This window comes from Vombatus ursinus, unplaced genomic scaffold (assembly GCF_900497805.2).
Source record: "Vombatus ursinus unplaced genomic scaffold, bare-nosed wombat genome assembly UNPS02000580.1, whole genome shotgun sequence".
NCBI classification, from domain to species: Eukaryota; Metazoa; Chordata; class Mammalia; order Diprotodontia; family Vombatidae; genus Vombatus; species Vombatus ursinus.
In genome coordinates, this window is record NW_020940358.1 from 4,095,849 (window position 1) to 4,111,841 (window position 15,993).

Below are 15,993 nucleotides of genomic sequence, written 5' to 3' on the forward strand. Positions count from 1 at the left end.
AATTTTTATCCCTCTGTTAGTCTTAGCTCTATGAAGGTAGGGTCGTCATATTATCTACATGTTATATCTCTCCCAAGTGTTTAGTATAATACTCTGCACACAGAAACTTAATAAATGCTTGTAGAATGTTGAAATGAATATTTCAATGAAATGGAACCTATATTTCTAATCAAACCCACCCCTATTTTTCAGATGAGGAAAACGAGGCCCAGAGAGGGCAAGATCAAGTTATGAATTGACCCCAAGTCTCTTGTCTCCCAGGGCAAAGGTTTTGTCCATTATATACCAGAATGGTGTTATGGTCATTCCCTCCCATCCCACCCCCTCACCTCCAAAGAAAGAACTCTTTGGGGCCTCACACCTGGAGAGGCAGTTTTACTGGCACCCAGAAGAGGGGCAGGATGAGACAGGACAGGACTGGAGCCTAGAGCAGGCCAGTTGTAGTGGAGAGAAAAGCTCAGTCCCTTCTGGTCTCCATTTCAGCTCCCTCTCCCCTTCCACCTTTCCCCTGACCCAATCCAGCTCTACAATATCCATGGCAACTGGAAGTCCTCAGGACCCAGTGGGCAGCAGTGAGTGGCCTCAACGTTCTTCATGTATTTCTGAGCCAGGAATATTGCAAGTCTCTTTTGTTGGAGAGAGGACAGGTCCTCACCCACCCTCCAGGGGAAGTCTGGGCTGTGGGGATTTGGGGAGGTGCTTTGATTCTTCCACCTTAATTTCTTTCTGGACTTATTGTTCTTAGTCTTATAGTTCTGCAATATAGTCAAACACCATTTGCCATCCACACAATATTTCTGGCACACGGCAGCCTCTTGCTCCGGGCTAGCCGCCTGCAGCCAGTGTTTCACAGCCTCCAGAGTTTCATCCGTCATCACTCTGGGGTAGCGGTATTTTAACAACTTCAGTAGCAGGTAGTTGCCTCGGTTGCCCTCCAAGTCGATAGAGCGGGGGCCTGATCGTCGTTGTTCTCCGAGGAGAGAGCCTCAGTGTTGACCACTTCATCCAGCGTGCGGCGGATGAGCAGCACAGGCCCTGCATAACAGCAAAGTTGCTCTGCCACGTTGAGGTTAAAATGCTCCCGCACAGTGCGTTCTACCAATCCCTTGCAAAATGTAGGTAGCACTCGCAGGGTCAGCGGCATGAGATCGTCAAAGGGAGCGTCTAGCACCAGCGCGCCCAGCTGTGGGTAAGTCATGGTGGCCCACGTAGCCGTGAAAGTGCCGATGGACCAGTCATAGATCACAACTCGCTCAGGTAGAAAGTTCAATCTGTGCAAAGCGTATTTGACTACCACATCCATGGCATTGGCGTCGTTCTGTGGTGAGGGATCACCGCTGCTCCCAGCGAAACCTGGGTGGTTCCAGCCCAGGACCGAGTAGCCAGCCTCCAGCGGCGCCGCAAGACAGCCCATCTCATAGAAGCCTGCGTTGCCCTCGCAGCAGATGACTAGGTGCAGGCCGCGGTCCCGGCTGCCAGGCTGCTGACGTCGGTCCAGGAACATGGTGTCAATTTCGTTGCCGTCACAAGCCTTCAGCTTAGCCCGCTGGCCTTTATACTTGTCCAGTAGGAGAGCTTGGCCCTCGAGCAGCATCGGCAGCAGCGCTTTGGTAGTGATGAACATGGACCTGGGATAGACGAGCCAGCGGCCTAACGAGTGTGCCAGAGCGTAACTGGCCAGCTGCCGGGGCAGGTCTCTAATCTGGTTCAGGAAATGGGTCTGGGAGCCACTGGGGCTGCCTTGTGGAGTAGCCTGCATCAACAATACACCCTCAGCAGCCTCAGCCCTACTCAGTGCCGGGTGGCCGTTGCTTTGGGTGCTTACCTCATCTCAGCGAAAGTCCACCGGCCAGCTCCTGAAATCATTGTAATTTTCGTCAATTAAAGTTTTAAACACGTGCCCAAGTGCCTTTGCGAAGAGTTAACACACCTAAGAAGCAATGGACAGGGGCTTCCAGAGCGGGGTAGGGATAGGGATGAGGTGAGGGATGGCATGGGGCAAGTACTAGGGCTAGGGAGGTTTGAGGAGGCAGAAGAGGAGTCTATAGAAGCCCCGAGGGACCGTCAAATGTCAGGCATCACCCTGGAAGAAGCAGTTGAATGGCTGGTCGGCTTCTGTGGTTTCCATTCTTTCCCGTTCTCCCCCATCTTAGAGTAGATGCAGCTCTGAGCCTGCCTGACCTTCTCAATCCCCTTATAGGGGCTGCCTTTATGACTTGTGCTGACTAAGTCATCAGTCCAGGACTCTGAAGGCCAGCCAAGGGATGACGATGGTAGTGGTCTGCTTTGTGAATTAGCATTGGTCCAGAACTGGTTAAAACAAAGAAAAAAAGAAAGGAACCATGAGAAGCTCTGGGTCATGAGTTCTTAAAGGTTTGGGGACTGGCCACATCTTGCTTCTTCAAAACATTTAACACTTCTAACTTAAAATCTCAGGACATCTAGGTCATGCAGTGAATAGAGTGCTTGCCCTGGATCCAGGAGGACCTGAGTTCAAATATGTCCCACCCCCCACTTACTAGTTGTGTGACCATGGGCAAGTCACTCGACTCTGTTTGCCTCAGTTTCCTCATCTGTAATAAGCTAGAAAAGGAAATGTCAAATCATGCAGAAAAGAGGCAGCTGATGTTTTAGATAGAGTTCTGACTTAGAGTCAAGAGGAACAGAATTTGAATCCAGCCTCAGACATGTAATAGTTGTGTGACCTTGGGTTAGTCACTTAACTTTTTTGGGCCTCAGTTTCCTCATCTGTAAAATTATGTCCTCTAAGGTTCCTTGCAGCTCTAAATCTATGAACCTATGATCTTCTACCCCAGACTGTGGGTCATATGAGTGTTAGGTGTAGAGAAGGGTGTGTATAGAGGCCCCTGAGTCCTGGGATTTAGAGTTGGAAACTTGGTTAGAATTTGAACTATGTGTGTTACCTTGGACAAGTCACTTCCCCTCTTGGGATCTCAACTTCCTCTGCAAAACTGGAGGGGTTGGAGAATATAATCTTTAAGGTTTCTTCCAGCTCATGATTGTATGGCCTTATGATCCCTCACAGTTTAACTGGGGTATATGAACTTATTTTTTTAAAAAATATTTTGATAACTGCATTTCAATATAATTGGTTTACTTTGTAATCTGATGTGCTTTATTTTACACATTTAAAAACATCATTCTGAGTAGGAGTCCATAGATGTCACCAGGCTGCCCAAGGTATCCCTGACACAAAAAAAGAACCCCTTCTATGAACTTAACTCTCTTGCTTCCCTCTTTTGCTAGTGTGATGGGCACACTAGAGGGAGAGCTCTGAAATTTTACTTTCCCCTGGACAGCAGCTTCCAGAATCACAGAATCTGAGAGGCAGAAGGGACTTTATCTGTCATCAAGTTCAATCGATACGGAAAAGAAATCCCCTCTACAAGGAACCCCACAAGTGATTGTCCTGACTCTGCCTGAAGAAGGCCTCCTAGGAGGCAAAGCCTACCGCCCTTGATACAGCTCATTCCGCTTCTGGACTGCTCTCATCATTATGGGGTTTTCTCACGTCAAGTCTAAAGGTGCATTTTTGCAACATCCATGCATCTCTCCTGATTCAGCCCCCTTGGGTGAAACAGAAAATATCTCTCCTCTGTGTGGCAGCTTTTCAGAGACTTGAAAGTTATTATATACCCATTAGGTCTTCTCTTCAACAAACTAAACACGCCCACTTCTCCAACTGGTCCATATAGGTCATTGACTCAAGACGCTTCACCATCCTGGTTGCCTTCCTTTGGACACTTCAATATATGAAAGTCTTTCTTAAACTATGACACAATGTGAACTGAACACAATACTGCTGACATGGTGTGGTCAGGGAAGAGTACAAAGGAATTATCCTTCTTCTTGGACTTTATTCCTCTCTTGATGTAGCTCAATATTATATTAGGTTTTGGGGGGCTAGTGTACCATATTGCTGGCTCATATTGAGCATGTAATCCATTGAAATCTATACATGCACACACATATACAAGCACACATATATATGTAGGATTCTCTATATGTATATGCATATACATATATATATTTAATTTTATTTTTTTCAATTAAGAAAAACCTCTTTTGTCTCTCTTACTTCCCCCCTCCCCTTGAAAAACAAATAACAACAAAACCTTATAACCAATATACACGGTCAAGTAAAACAAATTCCCATGTTGTGTATATCTGCCACCACGCCCCACCTCCCCCCCCAAAAAAACTAACCATGTCTCATTCTGCGCTATGAGTTCATCACTTCTCTTGTTAGTAAATGAGTAGCACAATTCATCACTGGTCCTTTGGAATCCTGGCTGATCGTTTTGTTGATCAGAGTTCTGAAGTCTTTCAAAGCTGTTTGTCTTTACAACTTTGTTGTTATTATATAAATTGTTCTCCTGGTTCTGCTCCCTTTATTTTACATCAGTTCCTACAAGTCTTCCCAGAATTCTCTGAAACCAAACCTTTCATCATTTCTTATGGCACAATTGTGTTCCATTATATTCATATGCCATAATTTGTTTAGCCATTCCTCAACTGATAGGCATCTCTTTAGTTTCTTTGCCATTACCAGAGCTGCTATAAATATTTTTGTACATATGGGTCAGGCCTATTAGTGGTATCTCTGGGTTAAAGGGTTTGCTCAAAGTTTAGTAACTTTTTGGTCATGGTTCCAAATTTCCTTTGTGTGTGTGTGTGTGTGAAGTAACTGGGGTTAAGTGACTTGCCCAGTCACACAGCTAGTAAGTGTTATGTGTCTGAGGCTGGATTTGAACTCAGGTCCTCCTGACTCCAGGGCCAATGCTCTATCCTCTGTGCCACCTAGCTGCCCCCCAAATTGCTTTTGAGATAAATTATTTTCTGTTATATTAATAACCTATCATTGATTAGGATCCAGGCTTTTTATTTCCTCATTCAGGGACCAGCCCCTGTAGGTCAGTCAGCCAGTCTCTGAAGGGCAAGTCTGATAGAGAGGATTGCCCTAATCCTCGGCTACATGCTTTTCAATCATAGGCAGGACCCCACCCAACTAGGAGATCTTACTTCCGTTTGAAGTGTAAAGAGAATCTAATTTAGGTAAATTCTTTCTCTGACAGAATAAGCCCATCTCCTTGCACCCCTCCATTGGAGTTCAGGGTGACACAACTCACGAAGGAGAAGACCAATCAGAGTAGTCTGGGTGGAGATGGATTCTTTGGTCCAGATTGCTGGAGGCACTGAGTCTTGTGATCAAGCCAGTTCTCAGCTGGAGGAGCTGTAGCCCACCTCCTCATTTAAATATCTACCAATCAGGGTTAATTACTCCTGTCAGGAGCATTCCTTTTCAAAAAAATATTTAAGGCATTCAGTGTCTCCATTAGGTGTCTTTGGTTACCAAGAGAAACCATTGACCATCAGTTTATTGTTTATTAGTTAACCTAATTAATAAATTTGTTATTAATTACCTGGAAACTGTCTCTCAGGTTTTTCATTCATCACACTTTTCAGAATGGCTGAAGCAATTCACAGCTCCACCAACAGTACATTAGTATTCCACAACCCTGACAACATTTTTTTGGTGAACTTTGTTAATCTGATGACTGTGAGATAGAACTTCAGAGTTGCTTTAACATTTACTTCCCTAATTATTAGTGATTTGGAGCATTTTTTTTTCATATGGCTATAGATAACTTAGATTTCTTCCTTTGAAAACTGCCTGTCCATATCCGTTTACTCTTTATCAATGGAAGAATGGTTCTTATTCATAAAAATTTTAATCCACTTCTTATATATCTTAGAAAGAAACCTTATCAGAAAAATTTGTTTTAAAAATCTTTTTTTCTACCAGTTACCTGCTTCCCTTTTAATTTTAACTGTATTGGTTTTATTTCTACAAAACCTTTTTATTTTTATATAATCAAAATTGTCAGTTTTATCTTCTTCGATGTTTTCTATCCCTTGTTAGAAATATTTTCCCCTATTCATAGATCTGAAAGGTAATTTCTTCCTTGTGCATCTAATTTGTTTATGATGTCAACCATTATGTTTAATTCATGTATCCTTTGGAGCTTGTCAAACCCCGGATCTTTTTCAGAATAATTGCTGTATAGCCACGTCTCTTCTATCTTATACTTGTAATGTTGAAGTGAAAAACTATTTCCATTTATCCCTACTGAATTTCATCTTATTAGATTCAGCCTAATGTTCTAACCTGTCAAGATCCTTTTGGATCCTTATTCTGTCATCTGCTGTGTTACCTATTCCTATTAGCTCTGTATCATCTTCAAATCTGCATAGCATCTATATATTTATCCAAGTCAAGCATAGATCCCTAGGGTTACTTCCCAGGAGAAATCCCACCAGTTACATTAAGGACTTTTTGAGTTGAGTCATCCAACCAGTTCAGAATCCATCTGTTTGTATTATCATCTAAACCACATCTTCTCTCCAGAACAGTATAAAGAACTTTATGCAAAACTTTGTGAAAATCTACATAAACTATACCCACAGTATTTCCCTCCTGTCCTAGTTTAATAATCATATCAAAAGCAAGGACATGAAACTAGTCTGGTATGAACTGGTATGATGATGCTATACAAGCTCTTTGTGTCACTACTTTAATATCTCACCAATTATCTCTTTAATGATACATTTTAAACATTTCCCAGGAACTGAAGCCAAGATCACTGGCCTATAGTTTGTAGAATTTGTTCTCTTCTCTTTTTTGATATTTGCCCTGCTCCAACCTTGTACCTCTTCCATTTTTTCCATGATCTTTCAAATATCATCAATAGGGGCTCAAAAATAACTTCTGTAAATTCTTTTAGAAACTAAGGTTTGGTTCCTCTGAGTGATTTGAATTCATCAAACACAGTTGAGTGCTTCCCTACTCTCTCCTTACTTATCTTGGCTATCAGTTCCCTGTTAGTCATTTTTATTTTGTCATTTCTAGTGTAAAAGTCATTCTCCTTTGCAGAGAAAACAGAAACATAAGTTGAACATCTCTAACTTTTCTCTTTTGTTAGCTATCATCATCCCCTCCAACCCAAGCAAAGCTCCTGTCCCTTCTTTGATCCTCTTTTTTCTTCCAAAATAGCTAAAAATCCCCTTTTCATAGTCCTTAGCTTCTTTCATTACACTCAGCTCATTCTGAACTTAGCATTTCACAGACCACTTTAACAGGATACACTTTAATAAGCAGTTTATGTTACCTAGCCTTGCTTCCATCTTCTATACATTTCTTTTAAAAATCTAAGCTAGTTGGCAAATTCCCACTGCATACATATCAATCTCTTCAGACAAATCTCATTTTTTCCTCTTCTCACTGGAATTGTTCCTTTTGTCTTCTGAATTTTACTCTTGAAGCATCTCCCATCTCTCCTAGGCTTACTTCCTGTAAAACATTTTAGTCCATGGGATGATCCCTACCTATGTTTCCTGTGGATGCTTTGAAATCTACTTTCCCCAAACCTAGAGGGCATGCCAAGCTTCCTAATGGTATCACTGATTTCCTTCGAGAATCATTTCAGGTCCCATCTCTTAGAAGTCTAGCCATATCTCCATAGTTGCTAGTACCCTCTTCCAGAAGAAAGTTTTGTCTAAATTTTGCCTTGCATTTCTGTCTATATGTTGTTTTCCTTGGGAACAGGGACCATTTTGGGTTTTGTCTATGTATTCCAGAGTCTAACACATTACCCAACACATGGTAGGTGTTAAATAAATGCTTGTTGAATGAATGAATAAATGGAAGCTTTAACTTCATGGATTTCTCCCCCTGCCTATACATCCTTTTCTTCTGAGCTGAGATCTTAAGGAACGTGTAAGAATCCAAGGTCTCCTTGAATTCTTAGAGTGATATAATGATGTTCAAGAGTGACCAGAAAGTCACCCTCACCCTGAACTAGGGAGTAATATCAACCTACATTAGACAGAGAGTGGCCCAGTTTCAGTAGAGGCTAGGACCTCTTGCTTCTTACTTCTCCAAAAGGAGGGAAGAGAATTCACATTTCTGTAGCACTTAGAGGTTTACAGAGTATTTTATTCACAACTCTGTGATGCTACAAGTATCACTATCAACATTTTACAGAAAAGGAAATCCAGAGACTTGTCTCATGTCTTGCCACATGGCTAGTAAGAATCAGAGCTGTGACTCCAACCAGGTCTTCTTACTCCAAGTTCAGTCTTTTTACTATTACTCCACTTTCACCCCCTATAAAATTCCTTTCTAAAAGTTACTGCTGTCCTCTCCCCCCACCTTTACCCAATCTCACAATGAACTGGGTGAGGGAGAGGTGATGTTCAGGAGAATTTACTTTTTTTTCTTTTAGGTGTTGCTATTCAGGTTCACACTCATGGACATTTGTCACAATGTCAATGTCTCTTGCATGTTACTGGTGCATCTATAAGAGTAAGCCAGAGGCCTTGGCTTTCCCAGTGATCCCATAGAATAGATTTTTCTCCAGAGCAATTTACATTTCTCTTTGTTGACTCTCCCTTTCTATCTACCTAAGGATCCTGGTCAATTACTAAGAACCATGGAATCCCATCTCTCTTCACTCCCCCACTTTTAAACCAGGATATAAGGAGCAGGATGGCGATCAGTACAATGGTCTCCAAGCAGGGACAATGAAGAGAGAATCAAGTTCAAGTTTATGATTGATTTCTAGCCTTACCCTAAACCCCCTGTGACTCAACTCTTAGGGACATAGGGATGAAGTCACCTACTGGAGAAGCCAGGGAAGGCAGTGGGTTTCTGATGTCTTGCCAGTTAGATCTCTATGCCCCAATACCGTTACTCTCCTGGTTTTTCAGAGTGGGCCAGATACTATCAAGCATCCCAATCCTGCAGGCAGTGGGTAACACCCTGTAGTTGTGGTCATATCTAGTTCCTAAGGGTAGGGTAGGACAGAGGCCAAACACAGGTGATTGAAGAACCTGATGACTCCAAATGTCAGGGATTTTGCAGAAAGGCAACTTCAGGAAGCTGGGACCTTCCCAGGAAAGAGGGGGTAGAGATCCAGGTTGGAAACCCCCATCTACCCAGTGTTGTCCTAGATCTGCTTTGTTGCAACTCTGGTAGTGTTTGACCTTCTCTATGTTTGAGGTGGGGAGGAGGTAAAGACTTCCTCTTTCTCAGCCTCCTGAAGTCCATTCCCCTCCAGCTCTGTCCCTCCTACCCTCACCCGAGCCAAACCACCCCATTCACCCTTGTTCCTCTTTGCCAGATTGTGGGGACAGGTTCTCCTTTCATGGGGAAGAAGGAGTTGGGGGGGTCACCTGATTGAGGCCCTGAGGAGCCTCTGAGCTTTGGAGGAAGGAGCTGCAGAGTCAATATCCACCTTTCTGCTAATCCAAAAATCTGGTGGAAGGAGGACCTGGCACCTACCCCTCAGAGAGGTTGACCTGTGGTAGGCAGTTTTGTGCTTATTTTGAAGAGTTTTAAAGTAAAAATTTAGAAGAGTTCCCTGATCCGCCACCTCTACCCCCATGAATATTTGAGCCTCTGGAAGGAAGATAGATCCGGAGAGGCTAGAGAGGCCAAGGGACTCCTCCTTCCTTGCTGGCATCCATCATTGTCCCACTGGCTCCAAGCTTTAGCCTTTTCTTCCCCTCTTTCCCTGAGCACCTCAGCCTAAGAGGGAGGGCAAGTATCTTTGGGAAAGGGAAAGACTCTGCCCTGCCCCAATAGACAGGTATCTATCTGTAAATGAGCATATCCTGAGAAAATTTACTTCTCTAATCTTGGGGTGGAATAAGCCTTAGATTTGGAGTCAGAACTTGATTTGAATTGGAAATGTAATACCCGTACAATAGTCAGTAAGCTTCAGTTTTCTCATTCAAAAATTGAGAGAATAATATTTGCTCTACCTACCTCAGTAGTAAGTCAGTAAAGATTTATTAAGTGCCTATTATGTGCCAGGCACTGTGCTAAGCAATGGGGATACAAAGAAAGGTAAAAGACAATGTTTGTCTAATAGTGGAGACAACATGCAAGTAACTATGTACAAACAAGCTATATATAGGAAAAACTGGAAATTATCAACAGAGAGAAGGCACTAGCATTGGAATCGGGGGAAATTGAGAAAGGCTTCCTGTAGAAAGTGAGATTTTAGGTGGGACCTGAAGGAAAGCAGGAAAGCCAGGAATCAGAGATGAAGAGTGAAAACATTCCAGGCATGGGGGATAGCCAGTGAAAATGCCTGGGTTTTGAAGTATCTTATTTGAGGAACTGCAAAAAGACCAGTGTCACTGGATCAGAGTAATTGCGGGGAGGTATGAGATGCAGGAAGACTGGAATGGGGAGGAGGTGGGTCTAGGTTATGAAGGGCTTTGAATGCCAAATAGAGGATTTTATATTTGATTCTGGAGATGATAGAGAACCACTGGCGTTTATTGAGTAGGTGGATGATATGGTCATTAGGAAAAAAGTGTTTTCTAATTCTTAAAGCAGGTATATAAGTGCTGGTTATTAGTAATATAAATGGTGTGGATACACTTTCTTTGCCTGAGGGACGTTCCCAAAATCTTGAGGGTTGGGGGAGTAAGTATGGGGAATAGGGAGGGCTAAAGAAGCTATTGAGTTCCCCAAAGGGGAGGTCCTTAGAGGGGGAAAGAGTCAAAAAGTGAAAGTCAAATAACAGATTGAGTCAGGAAGCTGAATCTGCAAGGGATTGGGGAGGGGCACCACTAAGAAGTTGTAGCAATTTCTAATTAAGGGAGAGGGTTAGGGCCTGGAAGGGCAGCTAGGTAGTGAAGTGGATAGAGTGCCAGCCCTGGAGTCAGGAGGACCTGAGTTCAAATTCAATCTCAGACACTTACCAGCTAGCTGTGTGACCCTGGGCAAGTCACTTAACCCTGTTTGCCTCAGTTTCCTCATCTGCAAAATGAGCTGGAGAAGGAAATGGCAAACCACTCCAGTATCTTTGCCAAGGAAACCCCAAATGGGATCATGAAGAATCGGACACTACTGAACAACAACAGGGTCTGGAAATCAACAAATAACAAAAGTCAAGAAGGTCGAAAGCAAAGGTCACCCAATGGTGTTAGTTCTCTTTAGCCTTCTCCTCAAGAAAGGGTTTTTCTAACCAAACCTCAGATAACTTCCTTTATTTGGCTTTTAAGTCCTTCAGTATCTGGTCCAAGCCTACCTTTCCAGGCTTATTATACACTGCTTTTCTTCACCTACTTTATGTTCCAGACAAACTGACCTGCTTTCTTTTCTTTGTATAAGACATTCTATCTCCCTTTGCAATGACTGTCTCCCCTTCTTACCCCCCGAACCATATACTCCCTCCTCACCTCCACCCAGCTTCCTTTAAGTCCTACTTCTTACATGAAGTCTATTCTGAACCCCCGGGAAGTAACTTTGTGTCTCCTTTGTATAGAGGTAGCTAGGTGGGCTAAATCCTGTGACTCTGGACAAGTCAGGTCACTTCTCTAAGGCTCAATTTCATCACCTTCACAGGCTTACTGTGAGGATTAAATGAAATACTGTATGTAAAACACTTTGAAAACCTTAAAATAATACTAATTGTTTTATGCTGAATTTTTGTGTGTAAATATTGTTTTCTCCCAATAGAATGTAAACAACTTGAGATCAGGGACTACTTTGGGTTTTGTCTGTACCTTCCACAGTGCCTGGCACATAATAGGTGCTTTACAAACACTTGTTAAATGAATGAATGAATGAATGAATGAATGAATGAATGCTTCAGGAAAGCTCCTGCCCCTATTGGTATATCCTTCTCTTCTGGGCTGAAATTTTAATGAAGGAGTAGGGATCCAGGGTCTCCCTTGAATTCTTGTAATGGTATGATGATGCTCAAGTGACCAGTAAGCCACCTTTGCCATAGAGATAGGTAGTTCCCACCAACCTGGGTTATGAAGTAGCATAGGCTAGGAAATGACCAATTTGATAAATTTCTTGGTGTGACCTTCTGATTCAGGAGGTAACAAATATGTCCCTTTCAAAGCAAAAGTTGACTGTAGATGCTAAGTCTTTCCCATAAATTCTAAACTCTTATCTTAATCCCTGTGTCCTGGCCTCGTCCTGGTCAAAGCAAAATTCTACCACCCTGATTCTTCAGTCGGAATGTTTAAAGCCCCGTCTCTTCATTGAGATACTTTCGACTCCAGTTTCCTTTCTTTTAACATCTTCCTTTTGCCACATATCTCAGATGACAAATGAGTGCTTCTGGAGTTTATGATGGAAAAAAACAAAAGTAACTTATAGAAATTGCCCCCATACTCTCACACACAGATAACTAAAATTGTTTAACAAGAAAGTTACCCAAGTTGCCCTCTCAGTGACTTTGGTACAATACTAGGATTGGCACTTCCAACATACATCTCCCAAATATCCCGAACTTGGGTTCCTCCCCAGGAGAGCACCTTGGCCACAGTCCAACCATTCATTCCATGTAAAAAACTGGTGCATGAAATAGGACTTAAAATTGGAAGATGTTGTGGAAGTCATTGATTATTTACCCTCTTTTCTAATAGATGAGCAATCTGAGATGCTTTAGGAAGGGTAAATCACTTGCTTAGACTCAGTCACACAGAAAGTAGAGCAGAGGTTCAAACTATGTCCTCCAATTCCTAATCCAGACTCTTTCAACAACACCCTGCTGCCTCTCGAGCCATCAGGAAGCTTCGAAATGTCTGGTGGGCTTTTGGCACTCTACCCACAGAATCTCATCTATGACTCACTTCTTTTGACTCTCTGTCTCTCTCTGTGCCAGGAAACCTCACATCACATACTGTCACAGACAGTACTTCCTATCACCATGAAAAGAAATGAAACCAAACAGTTCACCACAAATGTTCCCAAAGATGCCCAGATCCTTCATACCAATTCAATTTAGCAACCATTTATTGAGCACCTACTATATATGTGCAAGGCACTGCTTTAGGCAGTGGGGAGAGAAACAATCCTCATCTTCTGGGAACTTTCTACTAGAGGGCCACATGTATATGAAAAGGTAGAGTATGAGCAAAACTGAGGAGACAGAGAACATTGACAATTGGTAGAGTAGGGGAAGGGTTAGGAGAGTAGGGGAAGGGGATCAGGGAAGGCTTCATAAAGGAGGGAGCTCATGAGTTGGGCCTTTAAGGAAAAGGATTCTGAGAGGAGTTGAGGAAGTGGTGTGTTCCAGGCGTAGATAACAACTTGTACAAATTCTTGGAGATGGGAGATGGAGTTACTGAGTTTTGGTAACTCAACAACAACAATAATAATATAGTTTGAAGTATAGACTTCATGAAAGGGAATGGGATGAGAGAAAGTTGGAAATGTAGGTGGGAGTCTATTTGTGGAACACCTTAAATGATAAGGCTAAGGAGTTTGTATTTGTAGGCAATATGGGGCAGGTAGTCAGGTGGTAAAGTGGATAGAGTGTGGGCCCTGGAGTCAGAAGACCTGAATTAAAATCTGGCCTCAGACACTTACTAGCTAAGTGACCCTGGGCAAGTCACTTAACCCTGTTTGCCTCAGTTTCCTCATCTGTAAAATGAACTGGAGAAGGAAATGGCAAACTATTCCAGTATCTTTGCCACAAAGAGTTGGACACAACTGAACAACAAAGGCAATAGAGAAGCTACTGAAGGTTTTTTTTTTCCAGTGGGGGAACCTTTGCCTTGGGGAGATTATTTTGGCAGCTGCCTGGAAGATGGATTGGTTAGCGGAGAGATTCACATTTGGCAGGCCAATTAGGTTGGAGGTTATTACTGGAGTCCAGGTAAGAAATGATACGGCCTGAATCAGGGTAATGAGCAAAGAAAAGACAGATGCGAGACATGCGGAAACAGATCTGACAAGTCTTCACCATTGATTGGATATGGGATCAGGGAGAGGAAAGATTGAAAGATGACTTTGAAGTTGTGAATCTGGGTAACAGCAGATATAAGGGAGTTTGGAGGAGGTCAGGTTTAAGGTGAAGAATGATGATTCTGTTTTGGATATGCCCACATAGGAGAGACATACTGCAGGAAGTTAGTTGGTGGTGCATTATTGTCTAATGTCCTACCTCCTCTGGAGCCGTTTCCTCAGTCTGTACTCAGACTCTGGTTTTGTGTTCCCAGAGAGTCAGCTGACTACTTATTACTCAGGGTCCTGGGGGAAACCCCAAGGGTTTAGGCTTTTGTTATTGTTATTAGACCCCACTGGTATACCTCTCATTAATTAGATTTTAGAAAGTAATTTTAAAGTGCCTAACTTCTATTTGTGCCCTCCATCTTATTCCAGAAGCTTACCTTATTTTTCCTCTCTTTTCCTTGTCTTCTCTTTTCCCTTCTACTTTCTCTCAAAGTAGAAGGCAAAGACTTATGCTAAAAGACGTGGAAGAGGCACCGAGAGCTTTGGAATAGGCACTGAGAGAAGTGGGATAGATCAAGGAAGAAGAAAAAAAAAATTGTGCACCAGTGAGGGCCAAGTTGAAATTAGATGCCTTTAATTTTTTAGTGGACATAGCTTTCACAGTGGTATGACTTCCTCCACAGTCGTTCAGCAGCACAGGAATACAAAGAGAGAAGGCAAATGCCAGGAGTGGTTTAAGGTTGAAAATGGGTACAGAGAAAATTGTGATAGGTCAAGAAGACAAGAGTCAAGAGTGAAGGACTCACAAGGTCAAAAGTGAGAAGAGGGGAGATCAAGGGCAAAGCAGGGGCAATCAAGAGAGAGGAACAGAGAGAACAAGGAGGGATGCAGCCAATAGAGGTGCAATGAGGATAAAGCACAGATTTAGAAAAGGCAAAGGAGAAATAAAGGGATTGTGATCAGAGCATGGAGCTAAGTAATAGCACAGGAGACTTTCTTGTGAAGAGCTCTCTCATTCAGTAAGATACCAGATAGACAGGCTGCCTCTTCTCGTTGGCTTTCTCTTCTTCCACCATGTGAATTTGACCTGGGACTGTATAGCTCTGAGCTGACCTCCTCTCTGCCGAACTCATTGGGTGACAGGCCAAAGGCCAGTGAATGATGAGGGGCCTCAGCAGTGGGACGAGAAGCTGGGAAGATAGGCAAGGAATGAGCTGAGTGGCCTCTTAGAGGGCAATGTTTTGCTGAAATTTATATTCTGACTTGTCTTTCCATGAGGTAGGGAAGGAAGCCAACACAGTTATAGGTGAGAAATGGACATTTTGGGACAGGAGGAAGAAGATATGGAGGGAAATCTAGGATACCACTTGGTACCTCTTCTTTTTTTTTTTTCTGGTGCTACTTTCAGTCTCAAAACTTGGGGGAGGGTGTCTCAGAAACCCTAGGATGGAATTTTAATCCAAGGATGGAATTCTGAAGGGACAAATAGACCCTTGAAGAAGAGAGGGTGGGAGCTTGTCCTGTAGGCTTTTTCTCAGGAGAGGAAAAAGCAGGGACTAGGAATTAGTCAATCAAACATTTTTAAGCTCCTGTTACATACCAGGAACTGTGCTAAGCACTGAGGATATGGTCCTTGCTGTAGAGGAGCTCACAGTCTAATAGGCGAGACAATATGCAACTAGCTGTGTACAAACAAGATATACAGGATAAATTGGAAGTAACCAACAGATAAAAGACACTAACTAGAATTAAGGTGGATTGGGAAAGGCTTCCTGCAGAAGATGGAATTTTAGCTGGGACTGAAGGAACCTAGAGATTTCAGGAGACAGAGATGAGAAGGGAGATCATTCTAGGCAGGGGGGATAGCTAGTGAAAATGCCTGGAGTCAAGAGAATACTCACTCCACCTGCATATGGAAGAGGGTACTGGGGTGGTTGGGGTGGATTCCCCATTGTAGGAGGCAATAGTGCCCTAAATCTCTAGCCTACAGTCATGTTTCTTCAGCCTAGATTTTCTTTAGGAGGAAACAAGAAAGAGTATCTCATCAAAGGACCTTGTTTTATACAGTGGATGTATTCCTGAAAAGTTTGTGTATAAATCAAATTTGTGCATATCAAATCATATTTTGAATATACCAGGAAAGCTGATTATGGACATTGAATCCTTCCCTAATGGTGATTTATTGCTCTTGCAAATACACA

At 42.8% G+C, this 15,993-nt stretch overlaps 1 protein-coding gene across 1 annotated transcript; it reads right to left on the reverse strand.

The window, feature by feature from the left end:
* Positions 1-401: 401 nt before the first annotated feature.
* On the reverse strand, positions 402-1,995 carry ABHD16B (abhydrolase domain containing 16B). Its single transcript, XM_027847736.1, is given in 3 exon segments — positions 402-955; positions 958-1,920; positions 1,923-1,995. Coding segments are annotated over 3 exon segments (1,467 nt in total). The 3' UTR covers positions 402-524.
* Positions 1,996-15,993: the final 13,998 nt, after the last annotated feature.